This window comes from Bos indicus, chromosome 10 (assembly GCF_029378745.1).
Source record: "Bos indicus isolate NIAB-ARS_2022 breed Sahiwal x Tharparkar chromosome 10, NIAB-ARS_B.indTharparkar_mat_pri_1.0, whole genome shotgun sequence".
In the NCBI taxonomy this organism is placed as follows: Eukaryota; Metazoa; Chordata; class Mammalia; order Artiodactyla; family Bovidae; genus Bos; species Bos indicus.
In genome coordinates, this window is record NC_091769.1 from 70,264,318 (window position 1) to 70,281,601 (window position 17,284).

The 17,284-nt window shown below is 40.2% G+C and overlaps 1 protein-coding gene across 2 annotated transcripts in view; it reads right to left on the minus strand.

The window, feature by feature from the left end:
- ARMH4 (armadillo like helical domain containing 4) overlaps positions 1 to 14,930 on the minus strand; it is a 147,956-nt gene extending 133,026 nt beyond the window's left edge. For both annotated transcript variants that reach the window (XM_070797654.1, XM_019968976.2), the window contains exons 1-2: positions 14,784 to 14,930; positions 4,145 to 5,525 (exon numbers count right to left, since the gene is read on the minus strand). In XM_070797654.1, coding sequence (XP_070653755.1) covers positions 4,145 to 5,525; positions 14,784 to 14,927 — 1,525 coding nt within the window. In that variant the 5' untranslated portion in view covers positions 14,928 to 14,930. The remainder of the gene's footprint in view (positions 1 to 4,144; positions 5,526 to 14,783) is intronic.
- Between the last annotated feature and the right edge of the window lie 2,354 nt (positions 14,931 to 17,284).

The window sequence follows — 17,284 nt, forward strand, 5'->3', positions numbered from 1 at the left end:
TACTGAGTTTCTATTATATGCCATACACACACATTGCTAAGCACATGATGGGCATTATCTTATCCTTCCCTATGTAAGGGGAGGAAGGTACTAACATCATTCCATGGAAGCCATGTATCATAGTGGCCAAGAACACAGGCTCCAGATCCAATTTGCCTGAGTATCGATTCAGATTCAGCCATCTTCTATCTGCGTGACTCTGAATGAATTACTTAATGTTTCTGGACCTTGAGCTTCCTTAAGTTGTAAAGTGGAAATAATAACAGTATCTACCCCATAGAGTTTTTACAAAAATTAAATTAGATAACACGCGTAAAACACTTGGTACACACCCAGTACTTGGTAAGTATTCAATAAATGTCAGCTAGTATTACCTCATTTTCCAAATGACTTAGGTGTAGAGAAGCTAAGGAACCTAAGTTTACATAGTTAGCCCTCTTAACCACTGTGCTAACTGTACTTATCCCTCAACAGATGAATGGATAAAAAGATGAGATACACACACACACACACACACACACACACACAGAGGACATTGTTCGGCCGTGAGAAAAGAAACTTTGCCATTGCCCAAGGAACAACTTAGAGTGGCCTGTGTAAAAGATCTGCATTTGCTTTTCAACATGAAAAAGAATGAGATACACCTGTGGGGTAAGATGTATCTATTGCAGGTCCACTTTCTTTACATTATAATCCCCCCAAATACATTATTAAAGACTATTTATAGTTATTTAGATTATAGACTATTTATAAGGGTTAATATTTGCCCCCTTCTTAGGGAGAGGTTATGTTGGAAATTTCAAATACTGAGCCACTAGGAAAACATAATTTCTAGAAGATGTTATCGTCTCTCTTTTTTTAAACAGTAATTTTAGATACTCAGCACATTATCATAGGTAATAAAAAAAGCTCCTTCTTAAAAGCAGCTGAAAGATTTTTTCATAGTTTTTATTAATGGCATCGTTGTTTTTCCTATTACTCAAAAACATTTCTCCTCAGAAATTATTTGCTTTAAAATAGTGTTTGTATATTTTTTTAGTACAAGCATTTCCATTTCTTGGTCCCCAATCAGTTTAGGCTACTTTTTCTTTGAACTGGAGATTTTTATATTTGAAGGACTGATATACGTGACTATAAGACAACCTTACATGTGCTTCATATTTTCTCTTTGTGCCACTCTTTTTTTCTTTTTTTCTGAAATAATACTAGTATCTTCAGCACCTAGGACAATGCTCTATTTGCCATAAAAATACATAGTTTTACCATTTAAAGCAGTATGCATTCTCCATGTTGCCCTCATTTTTGAAAGCATAATGAACACTTCTAAGGAAAAAATATGTCAAAATAGATGTTCACTCTATGGTCACAGTTTCACAAAACAGTAAGAAATATAAAAAGGGCACAGCACTTCAAATAAGAGACTGCTGTTAAAGACAGAGTGAGAGCTAGAAATAGTAATGGGAATTTTTAAAGTAACATTCAAAATTTCTCCACATCTCTCATTCTTTCCAGTTCCCACAGAAAAAATATATATACAATAATTATTATAGATTACTTTTAAAACCTGATCTTTTTTTTTTTTGGCCTCACCACACAGCATGTGGGACCTTAGTTCCCCAACCAGGGATCAAACCCATGCCCCCTGCAGTGGAATCATGGAATCTCAACCACTGGACCACCAGGGAAGTCCCCTAAAACCTGATCTCCGAGTGAACAGCTGAAGAAGCAGATGAATCAGAGGACTGACTCTAACCCCAGGATCCTCATCAATTCATAATATGCAAAAACTCCAAGAAATCATTGTGTTCCCTGAAGAAGAGAATGTGCTAAGTCAGTCCCTGGGCCCTAAAATGATTGGCACTTGAGTGGCTGACTTCTGAAAAGTACTTGTAATCACCAGGAAATGGGCAGACAAACTTTTGACTATTCTTTCACTACTGTCATCAATAATCTCAATTTTTCACATTATTTTTAACACTATGAAACAATCGAAAAAGTAAAAATTGAAAGGAATTATTTGACACTCCTCTCTCTCTCTCTCTACCAAGAATACTTAGAAGCTTTTTGATTAATTTGGACAAGGCAGGCAGGCAGACTGGATAATTCTAGTCTGGATGGTTCTCTATCTTCATTTACTCATTCAACAAAGAGATACTTATTGAGTACCTACTATGTGCCATACATTGTTCTATGTGCTAGAAAGAAAAAGAAGCTGCCTACTAAAATATTGTAGTTAAGTGAGGAAATTATGACTAAGTAAGGAGTATATTCAATAATTTTTTTAAAAATCATACAATGGCCAAATTTATTTTCTTTTTAAGTTACATTAGTAGAAGCTAAGGCAAATCAAGTATAAGAATCATGGATTCAATTGTGCAGTAAATTATCTGGGACTATGTGATTTAATGCTTCAGGAATGTCTTATAGTATTATGGAGAACTGAAGTAAACTTCTTGTTTGGTCATATCTAATATCATCCTGGTCATTTGGACCCAACTTTTTAAATGAAATTTAAAAACCAACTTACAAAATAGTTTTGGAAAGCTTCTACGAAAACTTCCAGTATACTAGGTCTTACAGTCTTTAAAAAAATAGATTGGATATGTAAAATTCAATTTTTATCATTTTAATTCAATCTCCATAACACTTTATAAAACACGTTACTAATTTGATATTTTCCATTAATTAAGCCACTTAGCTGAAGTAACAGCTGTACATATTCCAAAACAATTTGGAATGAGCATATGCCTATTACACTAAGTTTTTCCTTCCCCATGCTGTTATCTGACCAACTACACCCAATCCAAGAAAAACATCATTTATCAGCAACAAATGCAAGGATTGACATCTCATAACATTCACAGATGTAGAGGCCAAGAGGAAGTAGAAAGTACAGAATCAAGCCAGCAGAGAGGATTTATCTGTATTGTGGGGGGGTTTCCCCCTTATTTCTAGATGAGTTTCTTTTTGGGAAAACAAAGTCAAAGAACTCACATAGTTAATACTATGAGATAAATATTTACCTAAGGCTTTTTGGTAATATCAGGGATGTGAGTATTTTTTACAACAATGTGTAAATAAGTATCTGATGTTGTTGATTATACCATTTAAACATATAGCTATTTTTTCCACATTTTCTTATATATATTTACACATTTTCATAGCAAAAGGTTTGAAAAATATTAATCTATACCAGGGTTTCTCGGAGCTACTGACACTTTGGCTCAGATAAACCTTTGTTGGGGGCTGTGCTATGCTCTGTAGAATGTTAGCAGCATCTTGGCCTCTACCTACTAGAGGCCCTCTGTTGTGACAACCAAAAATGTCTCCAGAAATAGGTAATGGAGATTAAGAGGTACAAACTTCCCGTTGCAAAATAAATGAGTCAAGGATATGAAATGTAAACTGTGGGGAATACCGTCGATATATATGTAACATCTTTGTATGGTGACAAGTGGTAACTAGGCTTACCTTGATGATCATTTTGTAGTGTACAAAATATCAAATCACTAGGAACTAACACAGTAGTGTAGGTCAGTTATCTTCAAAAACAAAACAAACACCCACAGAAAAAGAGATCAGATTTGTGGTAAAAATTATCAGATTTGTGGTAGGAGTGGTAGAAGGGGGAATTGGATGAAGGTAATCAAAAGGTACAAATAAGTACTAAAGATGTTCAACATGACACATACAGTGAATACTGCCATATGTTATATATGAAAATTAAGAGAGTAAATCCTGAAAACTCTCATCACAAGGAAAGAAAGTTTTTCTATTTATTTCATTTTGTATCTATATGAGATGATGGATGTTCAGTAAACTTACTGTGGTGATCACTTCATGCTGCATGTAAGTCAAATTATGGGGGTAAGGGGATGACAAATTATTCCCTGTTAAACACCACTGGTCTACATATAGGAGTTATAATTGAATGTATTTTATACAAATACATTTATACAAGATGTATTTTTATTTATTTACTTTTGTTTTTCTTTAAAACTTAATTTACTTCTAAATTGTCACTTAAAAAACATAAACCACCTAAAACTTAATACCATGTTATGTTTCAATTATATCTCAATTAAAAAAAAAAATCAAACAGAAACATTCCAGGTTAAACAAAGCTTACTTTTCTTTCTTTTACCTTTAAATCTATTTCCCAATGGTTGATGCACCTCAGACTCATATTCGGAGATGGAAACAGTGGTCTCTAAGAACATGGCACCGTTCTCCTTGGTGGATTCCGCAAAGTCCGCAGTATCCTGGACCAGGTTCATGACAGAGACTTTCGTATCTCCCATTGGACTCGTGGGAGTAAAGGAACTCTGATCCGATGCTCTCTCACCCCCATGTGCCATTGGCAGGGTGGTTTCCATGTGTGTTTCCATTTCAGGCAGCTTCAGACTCACATCTGCAGCCTCTGTCAAAGCTTTGCCCTCTTCCATGCCTTCCATACCGATATCGGGTGCTTGGGTTGTCTGAGATATTTCCATTCTCACCTGTGTCTCTGTATTGTCTCCAAGCTTTGGGGTCTTTATCTGGCTTACACTCTCTAATTTGGTGTCATCCCACTCATCACTTATGACAGGAGCAGCTGCAACAGCTGTGCTGACACTCGTCGTGACTTCCGGGGCTCCCAGCAGGCTGTCAGTTTCTGGTTCAACACTCAGGATGGACTCAGAGGTTGGGAGCCAGTGCTTAGTGGCGGCAGTAGCTTGGGTATTATCAGCTGTCATCTGGGAAGGCTCAGTGCCTGCTGTGAGCTTAGACCCAGGAAAAGAAGTGGTCTTATGTTCTGGGTTTGCTTCAAATTTCTCAGTCCTTGGACTGGTGGTTAGCATTTCTTTAGTATTCACAAGGGATAAAGGTGAATGCCCCAGACTAAGTCCTTCCGGGCTTTCAGTTGCAAACAACTGATCGTCCACATAGCTCAGAAAACCTTGTGTTGCTTCAGTGGTTCCTTCCACAGTGGGCTGAATGATGGTACCACGGGAGGGTTCCTCCCTCTCATCAATATTCAGAGAAGCAGTTGGCATGACAGGGTTGGTTAACGTGGCCTTGGAAGGTCGGCTTTCAGGAGACATTCTCTCTGGCTGGCTAGAACCGAATACTTCTTCCCCTGCTGGGACCTCTGGCTCAGTAGCAGTGTAAATGTTAGAACCATCAGCCTGCATGAGCCCAGCTCCTACAGGAGAGGTTTCTTTGTTACTAGGGAATACTTTATTTAAAGACATTGTTGATGGTCCTGCTAACACTATCATTGGATCTCCAGAGACTGGAGTGTTTGAAGTAACAGAGTCATTTTCTAGGTCATCTGTGTTTAGCCTCTCAGACTGTCCTTTTTCTGCATGAAGAAGTACTATCTCCCTCCTTTCCAAGTTGGGGAAAGCCAGACACTGTGCGGCAAAGTTGAGAAGTAGAAGGCTACAGAAAGCCAGACAAATGTGTAATACAATTGGTCTGCTCATAGTGGAAGAGAAATGTGCACATAAATTGGTAGAGTTGACAATTCCAGTAATTGAGTCCTGCAGAAAAATAAAGCATATCAAACCATCATATAAATATATGTTGTAAATAAGCCCCTTTAAATTAAACCATAAGTAAAATAATTTCCTTGACTTCTGTTTAGAGATAGTACATAGGAGAAGAATGTTCTATTTCTTTGTACCTTTGAGACTTGGATAACCCAGTTCATTTTTCCCTATTGAATTTTCAGCTGATTTAACTTGCAGCTCTCTAGCAAACGGTACACACAGTTCAAGTACTAAGTTCATTGTTTTTAAAATATCTATTTGAAATAAACTACCCTTGAAATCACATTTGCAATATTCTTCCCAATTCTTCTATTAATCATGGAGTCAAATGACGGTAGAAATAGCAACACGTCCAGGAAATAAAAAGGAAACCTTAACATTTATTAATACTACATTCACAGAACCTTTTAAGTATGTTTTAAAACTTATTAAATATCATCATAAAATACTGAATACCAGTTTCATTCAAGAGTTTTTAAAGTATATAAATGACTCACGGTTAAAATTTATCTTTAAAATACTTAAAGCATTTGTTTTCTCTGCAACAACTATAAAAATTATAGGCAAAATCTTCATGTCTCAAAAAAATTAGAAAAAGTAAAATAGTTAATGTAAACAAGTGCATATTTTGGGGGAAAAAAGCTCTTTCAGAGAACAAAAACACATTTTAAATTATCAACGTTTACTGAATACACATTTATTGTAAGATTAAGATTTATTAAAAAAAAAATACACTGTCATTACAACTAAAATTATATTGAAACTGCTAGTTTCCCCCCAACCTTAAGGGTTTTAGGACTTTTTATCTATCCCATCATCAGAAAGTTCTTAGATACTGCAGTTTTTCTAGAAAATTAAACAGGAATGAAAATTCTAAATCCAAAAATAAAAACCTTATCTTTATAAAAGTTATACTTTTCCTTTCTCCTATGTCTAATCATTAAACTCTCAGGGTTAATTAAGCTTATGATGTGCACACACAAAATATAAAGATGTTTATTTTCATAGGGTCTTCTCCCCTTAAGAAGTGTGACCCTTCCACATGTTAATCCAGTTAGTCTTCCAGGCCTCTTTGAGACAGAGAAAAGGTCAAGTACTAAGGGCAAGATTTAGATAGCTGAAGAGAAAAAGAAGGTTGAATTTATCTACACGAGGAAAGAGGAATCCATGGATTCGGAGCTGAGGCCTCTTGCTGAACTACCAGCACCCACTTGAATGAATTATCTTGGAAGCAACTCCTCCAGCCCCAGTCAAGCCTTCAGATGACTTCAGCCTCAGCTGCCATCTTGACTGCAGCTTCTTGAAAGACCTGGAGTCAAAACCACTCAACTAAGTTATTGCCAAGTTCCTAGTACACAGATCTGGGATGAGACCATAAATATTTATTGCCACCAATAATTTTTTACCTGAAAAAATTACTTTGGGAGAATATAGGAATGGAAAGATGCCATGAGATGCCATGTGCAAAAAAGGAACAGCATATCAGGGACCATACATTTAGAAGCAAAAGAAAACTGAATCCAGAGATGACTAGAAGAAATGTAAGCCACCCACCCAAGAATCTTCAGATAGTGAGTGAAGTTTCAGTGAAAGTCACTCAGTTGTGTCCAACTCTTTGTGACCCGGATTTTCCAGGCCAGATACTAGAGTGGGTAGCCATTCCCTTCTCCAGGGGTTCTTCCCAACCCAGGGGTCGAACCCAGGTCTCCTGCACTGCAGGCAGATTCTTTACCATCTGAGCGACCAGGGACACCCTCAGATAGTGAAGGGGATGCTAAATTTCCTCATTTGTAGGATGAGGGGTTGAAGCATTTATATTTAATATTAAATTACATACAGGTAGCATACATTGTTTAAACACACTGTTTTAAAAGGAAAGAATCCAGGAATGATATTTTTAAAAGAGGGAATAGTATGTGAACATTCTGGGAATTAGTTATCCCCATACTTCAGATGAGCCATAATGCAGCCCAGTTCACAGCCAGGTAACAGAATTGGTAGCAGTATTTGGCTTGTGGCTTCTATTTTCCTTCCTTAAAACAAAAACATATGACAGCTGTATAACAAGAGTGCTCACAGCTGATGACACTACACCTTTGACTTCTGAACATACAGGCTGAACTATAAATTAGATAGTCAAAGATACATAAGAGCTATAGAACTCTCTGCTTCATTTTTGACCTGTTCAGAGATCTGCTCTTTCCTAAACAAATATTTTTCCAGTTCAATGAAATATTACCTCAGGAGACTGAGGATGTGGCCTAAAAGCTGGGTCTCCATGGCACAGCTTATGGGACCTTACTTAGTTCCCTGACTAGGGATCGAACCTGTACCCTCTGCAATCAACAGAAGCATGCAATCCTAACCACTGGACCACCAGGGAATTCCCAGCAGCAGAGTTTAGAAGGACATAGACTGGCGTGAAAAAAATGAATCATAGCTTTATTGTTGATAAAACATGCCATGTGATACTAGACGAATACCCTCAGTCTCTCCTTTGACAGAATAAGGAGTTAAAAAAAAAAATCTTTGAAATCCCTCTATCTCCATGATTCTATTTTCTTATTTTATCTATAAAACACACAAGAAAAATGCAAATGTTTTCATATTCCCACAACTCTGTCATCAAGCAAGCAGGGCACCCAAATGATTGTATGAATGCCTCACATTTTATTCATATGTTCTGGAATCATGTGGACTGAGAGGAGAATTTTATGAACAAATAAGATTTGGAGGGTGGTAGGGATAAACAAAAAAGATGTAATATCATCTCTATTGCCTTTCTAAAACAGATTTTCCCTTCAAGGTTTCATTTTCATCTAGACCTTAAACTTTACAATTTTTGTGTGAAGGGAATTCTGCCATGGCTCTAAAAGACCTTCCTTCTGTAATTAAGTGTCAGCCACCTGCTTTCTAAATTCAATTACAACAGGAAAAAGTGGGGTGAACTGCACGCCTATTCTATGCCTGTGTATTGCAGCCATATGCTCCTTCTCCCTACTATTCAAAGTGACGCCTGAACTTTAAGAGAGGCAGAAAAGACAGCCTGCTGGAACGGCAGTAGGGAACACATCTGCAACTCAGATAAACTGGTAGATGACCTTCAAGTTCCAGATCTTTCTCTGTCTTTCCAAACACAGCACAGGTTCACATAGCCACTCCCATGAGTTTGGAGTCCTTCACTGGGAGCTGCGTGATGGTAGAGAATAAATAAGGAAAGACTAACTCTTGTCAATTCAGTGACAATATTTCCAAACCTAAGTAACCATGTGTAATCACAAGGCTATAAGGCCTTTTCTTTTTTCCCTCGACATTGTCTCCTTTCCCTGGCAAAGTGCCTGGCACAGAGGAAACGCTTAGTAAATACTGGCTGAACAAACAAATCAATGTCTATAGCCCGCTTTGCTGAAGGAGAGAGAGATTTCACTGCTTATTAGAAATTATGTCTTAATTATCTTAAATTAACTCAAATATCAGAATATTTAACAAATAAAACAAAACATTTCTCTAACTTTTCCTTTTACACTGTGACTTTGGAGGCTCCTTTCTTTTCACTCTATCCATCAGTGCAAATTAATTCAGATACATGAACTCTAACCCAGTTGCTCACTGATAGTGGATATTAGCTTCTAATAGCTTAAAAAGCATCCTTTTCTGAGCCAGTCATAGCACTTTATCTGTCATTCACTATCAAGGTATCCTAATGGCTTGGCAGTCCTCTGAACAATTTACTGCGTTTCTGCCACCAGTGAGCAGATAAGCTGTTCTGTCAAGCATTATCTTCGACAATCTTAAATAGATACAGTCCAGAATCTCTTTGTCAAGTCTAGGCATATTCAAGTTTCAAAGACAAATGAAAGACAACATAAAAAAATACAGCCTTAGCCATCTTGTTAGACTTACTAATCAGGTGTTTTCAAACACTTGGTCAATATTTTTCCAACTAAACAGTATGCGGCTGTTGTTCAGTGTGTTACCGAAACGCAGACACAAAAGGGAACTGGCGTGTTCAATCATTTCATCAGTGACAAAGCTAATTTTTTCAAAGAAAATTGAGTTTCACGTATAATATATAAGGAACATGAGCATTGCCCTAAGGGTACTCAAGAAACAGGAGGCCTGTAGAGTATGCCAAAAAAAAAAAAAAACTGGTGACAATCTGCCTGATATTTTCCTTTTGCAGGATAAACATAAACAGCTGGTGTGGGGTTTTGGGGAAAAAACTGCCCTTGATTTCCATCATCTACTGGCTGTTACTTGGGTGCTACTTCAAACACACTCAGTTCAGTCGCTCAGTCATGTCCGACTCTTTGCGACCCCATGAATCGCAGCACGCCAGGCCTCCCTGTCCATCACCAACTCCTGGAGTTCACTCAGACTCACGTCCATCGAGTCAGTGATGCCATCCAGCCATCTCATCCTCTGTCGTCCCCTTCTCCTGCCCCCCAATCCCTCCCACCATCAGAGTCTTTTCCAATGAGTCAACTCTTCACATGAGGTGGCCAAAGTATCTTCATCTAAACTGTGGTGTCATCTTGAAATCTTCTCTCCTATACATTCTAGATTCACAATTTCTGCAGGTCCTTCCCTCATAATATCTCTTGGAATTGTCCCTTCTTAGGAACATTGGATTGTCATTATTTTACCTGCCTCTTAATTTATTATCCTGATCAGATTCTCTCCTCTCCAATCCATTTTATACAATCTAGATGGTTTAGTCTTAAGGAAAGAAATGACAATAATAAATCAAAAATGGCATGGCTACCATTCAGGGATGCCAAGTGTTTTATAAATTATTTAATCCTTTACAACAACCTAATGATACAGGCATTGTCATTATCCTTCTCTCTTTCTCTCTCTTTTTTTTTTGGTGAGAAAACTACCAGCTTACAGAGGTTAATTAACTTACCTGTGTAATCATGTCTGTTAGTCATCAAGTTTCCTGTCTTTGCGACTACAACTCTACCTTCCCAAAACACATCAGTTAATGTCCCCAAACATGTAACTGCCAACCTCCATATCTATAGCACAACTTCATATCATTAGTGCCCAGTAGAAACCCATTGCCAGTTGGATATATTGCCCTCTTATGTGCCTTACTCATTTCAGCTTCCTAAGTTTTGCTCATGGCACTGCACTAGCCAGAAAGCTCTCTCCTTCTTCCCTGCCCCTGGTATCCAATCCATGGTCCATCAGGTCATGTCCTATTTGCTGACTGTTATCACAAAACTGCCTGGTCCATTCTCTTCCTGCCCATCTCCTAGCTTCTCCAGTATAAATCATCACATCTGTAAGTCTCATCACCTAAAATAAGGTTACCTTCTTTGCATGAAAGCACTAGTCTTTCAGCTTCCTTTGCCATATAATTGCTAATAATGGTAGACACATAGGAGAGGTATTCAATTTTTAGTGGTGTGAAGTGAATATAAATAACCATTTGAAAGTGAAAGTCTCTCAGTCATATCCGACTCTTTGGGACCCCACGGACTACACAGTCCCTGGAATTCTCCAGGCCAGAATACTGGAATAGGTAGCCTTTCCCTTCTCCCAGGGATCTTCCCAACCCAGGGATCAAACCCATGTCTCCCGCATTGCAGGTGGATTCTTTACCAGCTGAGCCACAAGGGAAGTCCAAGAATACAGGAGTGGGTAGCCTATCCCTTCTCCAGTGAATCTTCCTAACCCAGGGATCGAACTGGGGTCTCCTGCATTGCAGGCAGATTCTTTACCAACTGAGCTATCAGAAATAACCATTTAAGAATATGAAAAAGAAGGTTCGGAATCTCTTTTACACTGTAAGATTTTCAATAACATTTTATGGCTTATGTTTTGTCCATCACCTAGTCAATTTTGGCTACTTATTCAATGTGTGATTTTAATAATAGTAGTAATTTGTGTATTCTCATTCCTCCTGTACTTCAGGTTTTTTCAGAGTTTATTTCATTAAAAAGAGACAGAGAGATCACAGAGGAACAAGTTTCAGAGCTTCAGGTCAACTTGCTTCCCAATTACCCCTTCACCTTTCAAAATCCAATTAAGTAACAGTAATTCTTTGATTGATAATGGAAGAAGAAAACTCTTTCCCTTCTTTGTCTTAATATCTCCATTTTGTGTTTTTCCTGCTCCTTAATGATTATTTGTCATTGTCTTACTTTCCTTTAATTGTTAAGGTTCTCATGGCCAACACTATCCTGTTGGTCTGAAGTGGAGCTTATCAAGACTCTGACCCTATTAACCCAGCTGTGGCACACAGCATTAAGGTAGCCCATCTCTGATTTACTGTGCTTTGGATGACTGTTACTGGCCTGATTTATTGGCTTTAAGATGATCTGACCCTACTCATCCTTCACTATAAATTAAGTGCCTGGGGTGACAGATGATCCTTTCAGTAGCATGTTCAACCACAGTGGAAGGAGAGAGAACAGAGTAACCACAAAGTAACCCACAGGAGGAAAGAGGCATCCTGCTGACAGCGAAGAGGTAAGTAGGCTGGGGTCAAGATGGTTACTCGGGCAACTGCCAGCAAAGTGCTTTACCATCCCTGCAGACCACAACTAAGTTCTACACATCAAGCCCACAAGCTTTATTCTCTACAATTTAGCAGTATAGACAAAGGAAGATACCGCTGTGTATCACTCTAGAGCATCACCCTATTCCTGGTAAAAGAAGTTGGACTTGAAGATTTAAAAGTTGGCTTCAACTTCCAGCTGTACCTTGGGGAAATCACTGAAACTCAGTTTCCTCTTTGCAAAATGGAGATAATAATGTTCATTCTGTTTTCTACAAAGATGGAAGAGGGACCAAATCAGTGATAACAGACATAAAAATGGTTTGAAAAAAATGTTTAAGTATCAAGCAATTTAAGACATACTGTTGTTGTTCAGTCGCTCAGTCATGTCTGACTCTTTGAAACCCTATGGACTGCACAACACTAGGCTTCCCTGTCCTTCACCATCTCCCAGAGTTTGCTCAAACTCCTGTCCATTGAGTCGGTGATGTCATCCAGTCATCTCATCCTCTGACGTCCCCGTCTCCTCCTGCCTTCAATCTTTGTAGTACTACCATGCACTCCCCTCAAAATACAGAAATGTGAGCAGTCTGAAAGATCCATAACACTCTTTTCCCCTCAAGCTATTTCCATGGAGCTTCCCCTTTCAACTTTTCATGTAGACAAAGTGACCTGGGAATTGTCTGATGTCTGCAGAATTCCATCCTAATCAATCTTGATCAACAAGCTCCTGTCCATCCATTATATACAGTTCCTTTCAACAAACCAATGTGACACTTCATTTCTGTTCTTTGTAGTTCACAAACCTCATTTGCTTAAAAAGATCTCTAAATACTAGCTGGCAGGAGAAAGTAATCCCCAGGTAGACATTTCAAGGAATAAACATAATATCTAACATTTCAAGCTGAAACTTGATTCAGATACTTTTCTTATAATCACCAAGTAAACACTACGTGAAAAAACAGGACTGACTACACATTTTAATTAGAGAATAAGCTTTCATTTTACAGAGATCAAACTCAGATTATTCTCTCTGAATAGCCAGCTTCCCTAAGAGAAACTAAACAGAATTCAAGGTGAAAAACAAAATACAATTCCTTACACAAGTTTTCAGGCAAACACCTGCTGAATAAATAGTGAAGACGACCTTTAGTTGATGAGCAGAAATTTTCCATAACAGGTAAGCCCATTCTCCACATTTTGATCCTATACTTATGTTTAGCATCAAACTGCTTCTGTAAAACCAAAGTATAACATTTAAAGATCTAGCAAGAAATGCCAAATATAATGTTAAGAACCTCCCGTGAAAACAAAGACATCCACATCTTCTTAATTGGCTCTGTTACTGTAGCTACCTTAGACTTGCTGAGTCTTGGGAGTTTTGTGAATAAACACAATCAATATCAAGTATGTTGCATAAGTGCTTGGTTCATTAATATGACAAATATAACAACTGTACCTTATGCATAAGAGTAAGTCAGGCTGCCCTTAAATTTCTATTGTGTGTAAATGTTCTGATACTGTAAAATCTCACCCAATTTTGAGTTTCTTCCAATAGATGCTACAGTGGGATTCTGCTGGCAAGTAAGCAGAAAGTGGGTCAGCGACTGACTCTGTAGGTGTTTAAACAAGACTCCTTGGAGCCCAGTATCACTTGTGATAAAGAAAATTCACAAAGGAGGGGAGACATGCAAATTATGGCCACACATTTTGCTCCCTACGGAAAAAAAATCCTTCAGAGTTTTTTGGATGGTCTTGTGAGCCACTCCCCCATTCCCTGAAGTTGCAAACTAAAACTTCCATAGAATGAAGGCAGACTCTTTAATCAGCCTTTAAATCCTCTCCTCCACAGCAGCTCTACACTAAAATGAAGAGCCAAGATCCTAGCCGATCCTTGGCATCAGCTTGGAAAGGCAAAGATTTCTTTGAGAACTCCAAACTCTTGTGGGTCCTCTATTTTGAGCGCCTGGCAGATTTTTAGCCAGCCAGATTTTTCGCTCTACATGTTCGGAATGTACACAAGTCGGGTTCTGTCAGTGACCCGGACGCACAGGAGGCATCTGGGCACCTCCATGTAGCACCTTACAATCATTCTGGAGTCTAACCCGCAGGCCCTCTTTCCAATCAAGTGACCTTTCCAAGGAGCATCCTCTTACCGTGTCCTGGGGGACCGGCAAGGAGGTTCTGTGACATCCCTGCGCTAAACACTCAACTGTTTGTTCTCTGCAAAGTAACACATTTCGGTGACCACCGCAGCCCCCACTCGCTCCTAGGCTCCTGACCACTGACTGGCATCGGGGACATTGCAATCAAAGCTTTCAAAGGAGCAGATCTTAGTCTTCGGGAACTTCTCTACCACCGCTGTGAGACGGAGAGGGGAGGGAGAGAAGAAAGAAAAGCCCACACAAAAGCAGCCAGCCCTGCAAGCTCCGGCAGCACAAAGGCCCGCTCGCTGGTGCGGAGCCGTGAGGCTGGGCTGGAGCGGGGAATGAGGCTAGTCCTCGGAGGCCTGCGCGCCGCGCCCCACGCTCTCGGAGCTGCCCCCGCGCACCCCGAGCCGGGGCACCGCGTTCTGGCGGCGGCGCGGGGCGCACGCTTCGCGCGCCCGGGGCTGCTGAGCTCCCCCGACCGCACAGCTCCCGGGGCGGCCCCGTGCCGCCGGGGACTCCGGCTCCGTCTCTGCCGGCCGCCCCGTCTGCAGCAGCTGCCGCCCGAGTGGCGGAAGCCGAGCCCGTCCTCACCTGTGAACCTTCAGCAGAGGAGCGCGCAGTAGAGAGCGGCGGCGCCCGCGCTCGGCATCCCCGCGGCGGCCCCTGCAGCAGCGGCGGCTCCCTCCGCTGTCTGGAACGCCAGGGGGAGGGCGCTTCGCTTTGTTGCTTATTCATGAGGCCGCGACTAAGGCTGGGGATTGGGCGGCAAGAAGATGCGCCCGCCCCGGCTCGGCGGGCACAGACAACCCGAGCCGTCGCCCCACGCCCCTCCGCGCCCACTTCCCCGCCTCCGTTCGGGCGCTGGGGGCCGAGCCGCGGGGGCGGGTCTTACCCGCGTCCGGGCTCACGAGACCCCTTTGAGACACCCAGCCCTTCTGCCTCTCTTCGCTCTCTCGGCTTCCGCGACAGTTCTTCCTTATTCCCTGGAAAGAAGAGACCAGGGCACTGTTTTCTCTAAAAGAGCCCGAATTTCTCTGGTCCTTGGTTGGGGCGAGGGGCGCAAGTCCGAGGCCGCAGGTTGTTCTTGGTGGAGACTACGGTTTCAGTCTCTTAGCCGTGCCCATAAGTAGGAACCAGTATAGTAGCCCCACACAAAGTGTTCCTTTCTCAGTCAGATCAGTAGTAACAAGAAGAACGGTTTATTGAGCCCGTGCTTCTGCCAGGCGCAATGCTAGGAGCTTCACTATTTGCAGTTGTTTAGTCGCTAAGTCGTGTCTCTTTGTGACACCATGAACTGTAGACCACCAGGTTCCTCTGTCCATGGAATTCTCCAGGAAAGAATTAACTGGAGTGGGTTGCCATTTCCTTCTCCAGGGGATCTTCCCGACCCAGGGAACCAACCTGCGTCTCCTTCATTGGCAGGCAGATTCTTTACCGCTGAGCCGCAAGGGAAATGGCTTTTATTAATAATCTCCTCAGGAACCCTAAAAGATAGATATTGGTAAACCCCACTTAACAAAGGAGGGAGTTGAGGCTGAAGGCTGTGAACTTGCCCAAGGTTTTATGGCTAACGTGGGCCCTGGGAATTCATGACTTACCTTCTTGAGTTCCTAAAGGATTCAATTTCCTTTACCTGATATTTCTAATATTGGCTAGAAGGAGGTGTCAGGAATCTAAAAGCCATTCTGGAAGAACCCTCACAGCACTTTATGTTTGCAATCCACATGAATCATCTCTTCTACTTATTAACTCTCTGCTTTATAATAGCTTGGTTCGTTTTGTAGTTATTTGTAAACATCCTGAAGTCAGAGCAAGGTCTTACACCTTTGACCTCCATATCTAACACTGCACATCTCTGCACTGTCTTCCCTATTCCACCTCTCTTTAAAATATTTTGTTTGTATTTCCAGAAAGGTAGTCAAAGAGTTCTTGAACGTGATTGAATTGAATCTGTAAGATCTGTTTTTGATATGTATTCAGTGTAATACAATATAATATATTGTACTGTGTGACCAGGCCTTCTACCTGGATTCAAGACCCACCAGGTGGATAAGCTACACATGCAGCCTGACCAGGAAGTGTTTTAACATTTTGTTTTTATGTCAGCTGTCTGAAATTCAGACCACATCTCATAAAAATAATGTTATATGATGAGATTCTCAGCTGGACCACAAAATTGATTCTATTTACCCAAATGCAGTTAAATTAACAGTACTAATTAAAAAAAAAAGCAGAGTCAATCAGGTGGACCAAAGGATCAAGGAGAATAGGAGAAGCAAGCAGGAGAAAGGGATTCCAGCTCCCCATGCAGGGAGAGCCAGCCCTACACACAAACTTGAAATATTCAGTTTCTCTGACATCTTCCTGGCTCCCTTTCTGCATCCCTCTCAAGGATGCTAGTGTTTTTCTAAAACACCTGTGATTTTCTTAAGTCCCAGCTACGAAACTCCACTTCCCAGGCTGCCTTATTCTCAAAGTTTTCCATTCTCCAAAATTACCCTTCTCCCATAGTATTCCTATTCGCCTTTTCCTTGATACAAATTATTTCAGCTTACTTTACAGTGATCTTATTGGAACCCATTTATACTCCTCCTTTAGCCTCCCCTCAATGGTTCGCATTGCTTTAAACAACTCTGATGAATGCAATTTATCTCAACAGCTGCTGTGAGTACATGGCAGTGATAATAAGATCCTTTCTTCCACTCCAGCACACACACAAACTATAAATCAGGGAAACTTACATTCTAATCAGTAAATCCACATACAATGAATGTTATTAGTCTTTTACTAGTAAAGCAAGAAATTGTATGTGTACATTAAAAGAGTTTGGCAATACCCAAACACCAATCAAGGTAACAAGAAAGGAAGCTCAGGAAGACAATTTTGGGGTTGCCAAACTTAGTAAATTAAAATAGAGAATCTCTATTTTATATTTGGAACATACTTATGCTAAAACAATTTGTTTATCCAAAATTCAAATTTAACTGTATTTTATCTGATCATCTTTGCTGTATTAGGTCATCACCTGGTTCTGATTGATTAAAAAAACCTCTGTATCAGAGAGGATCTGGTCACATGAAGAACTGGATAAC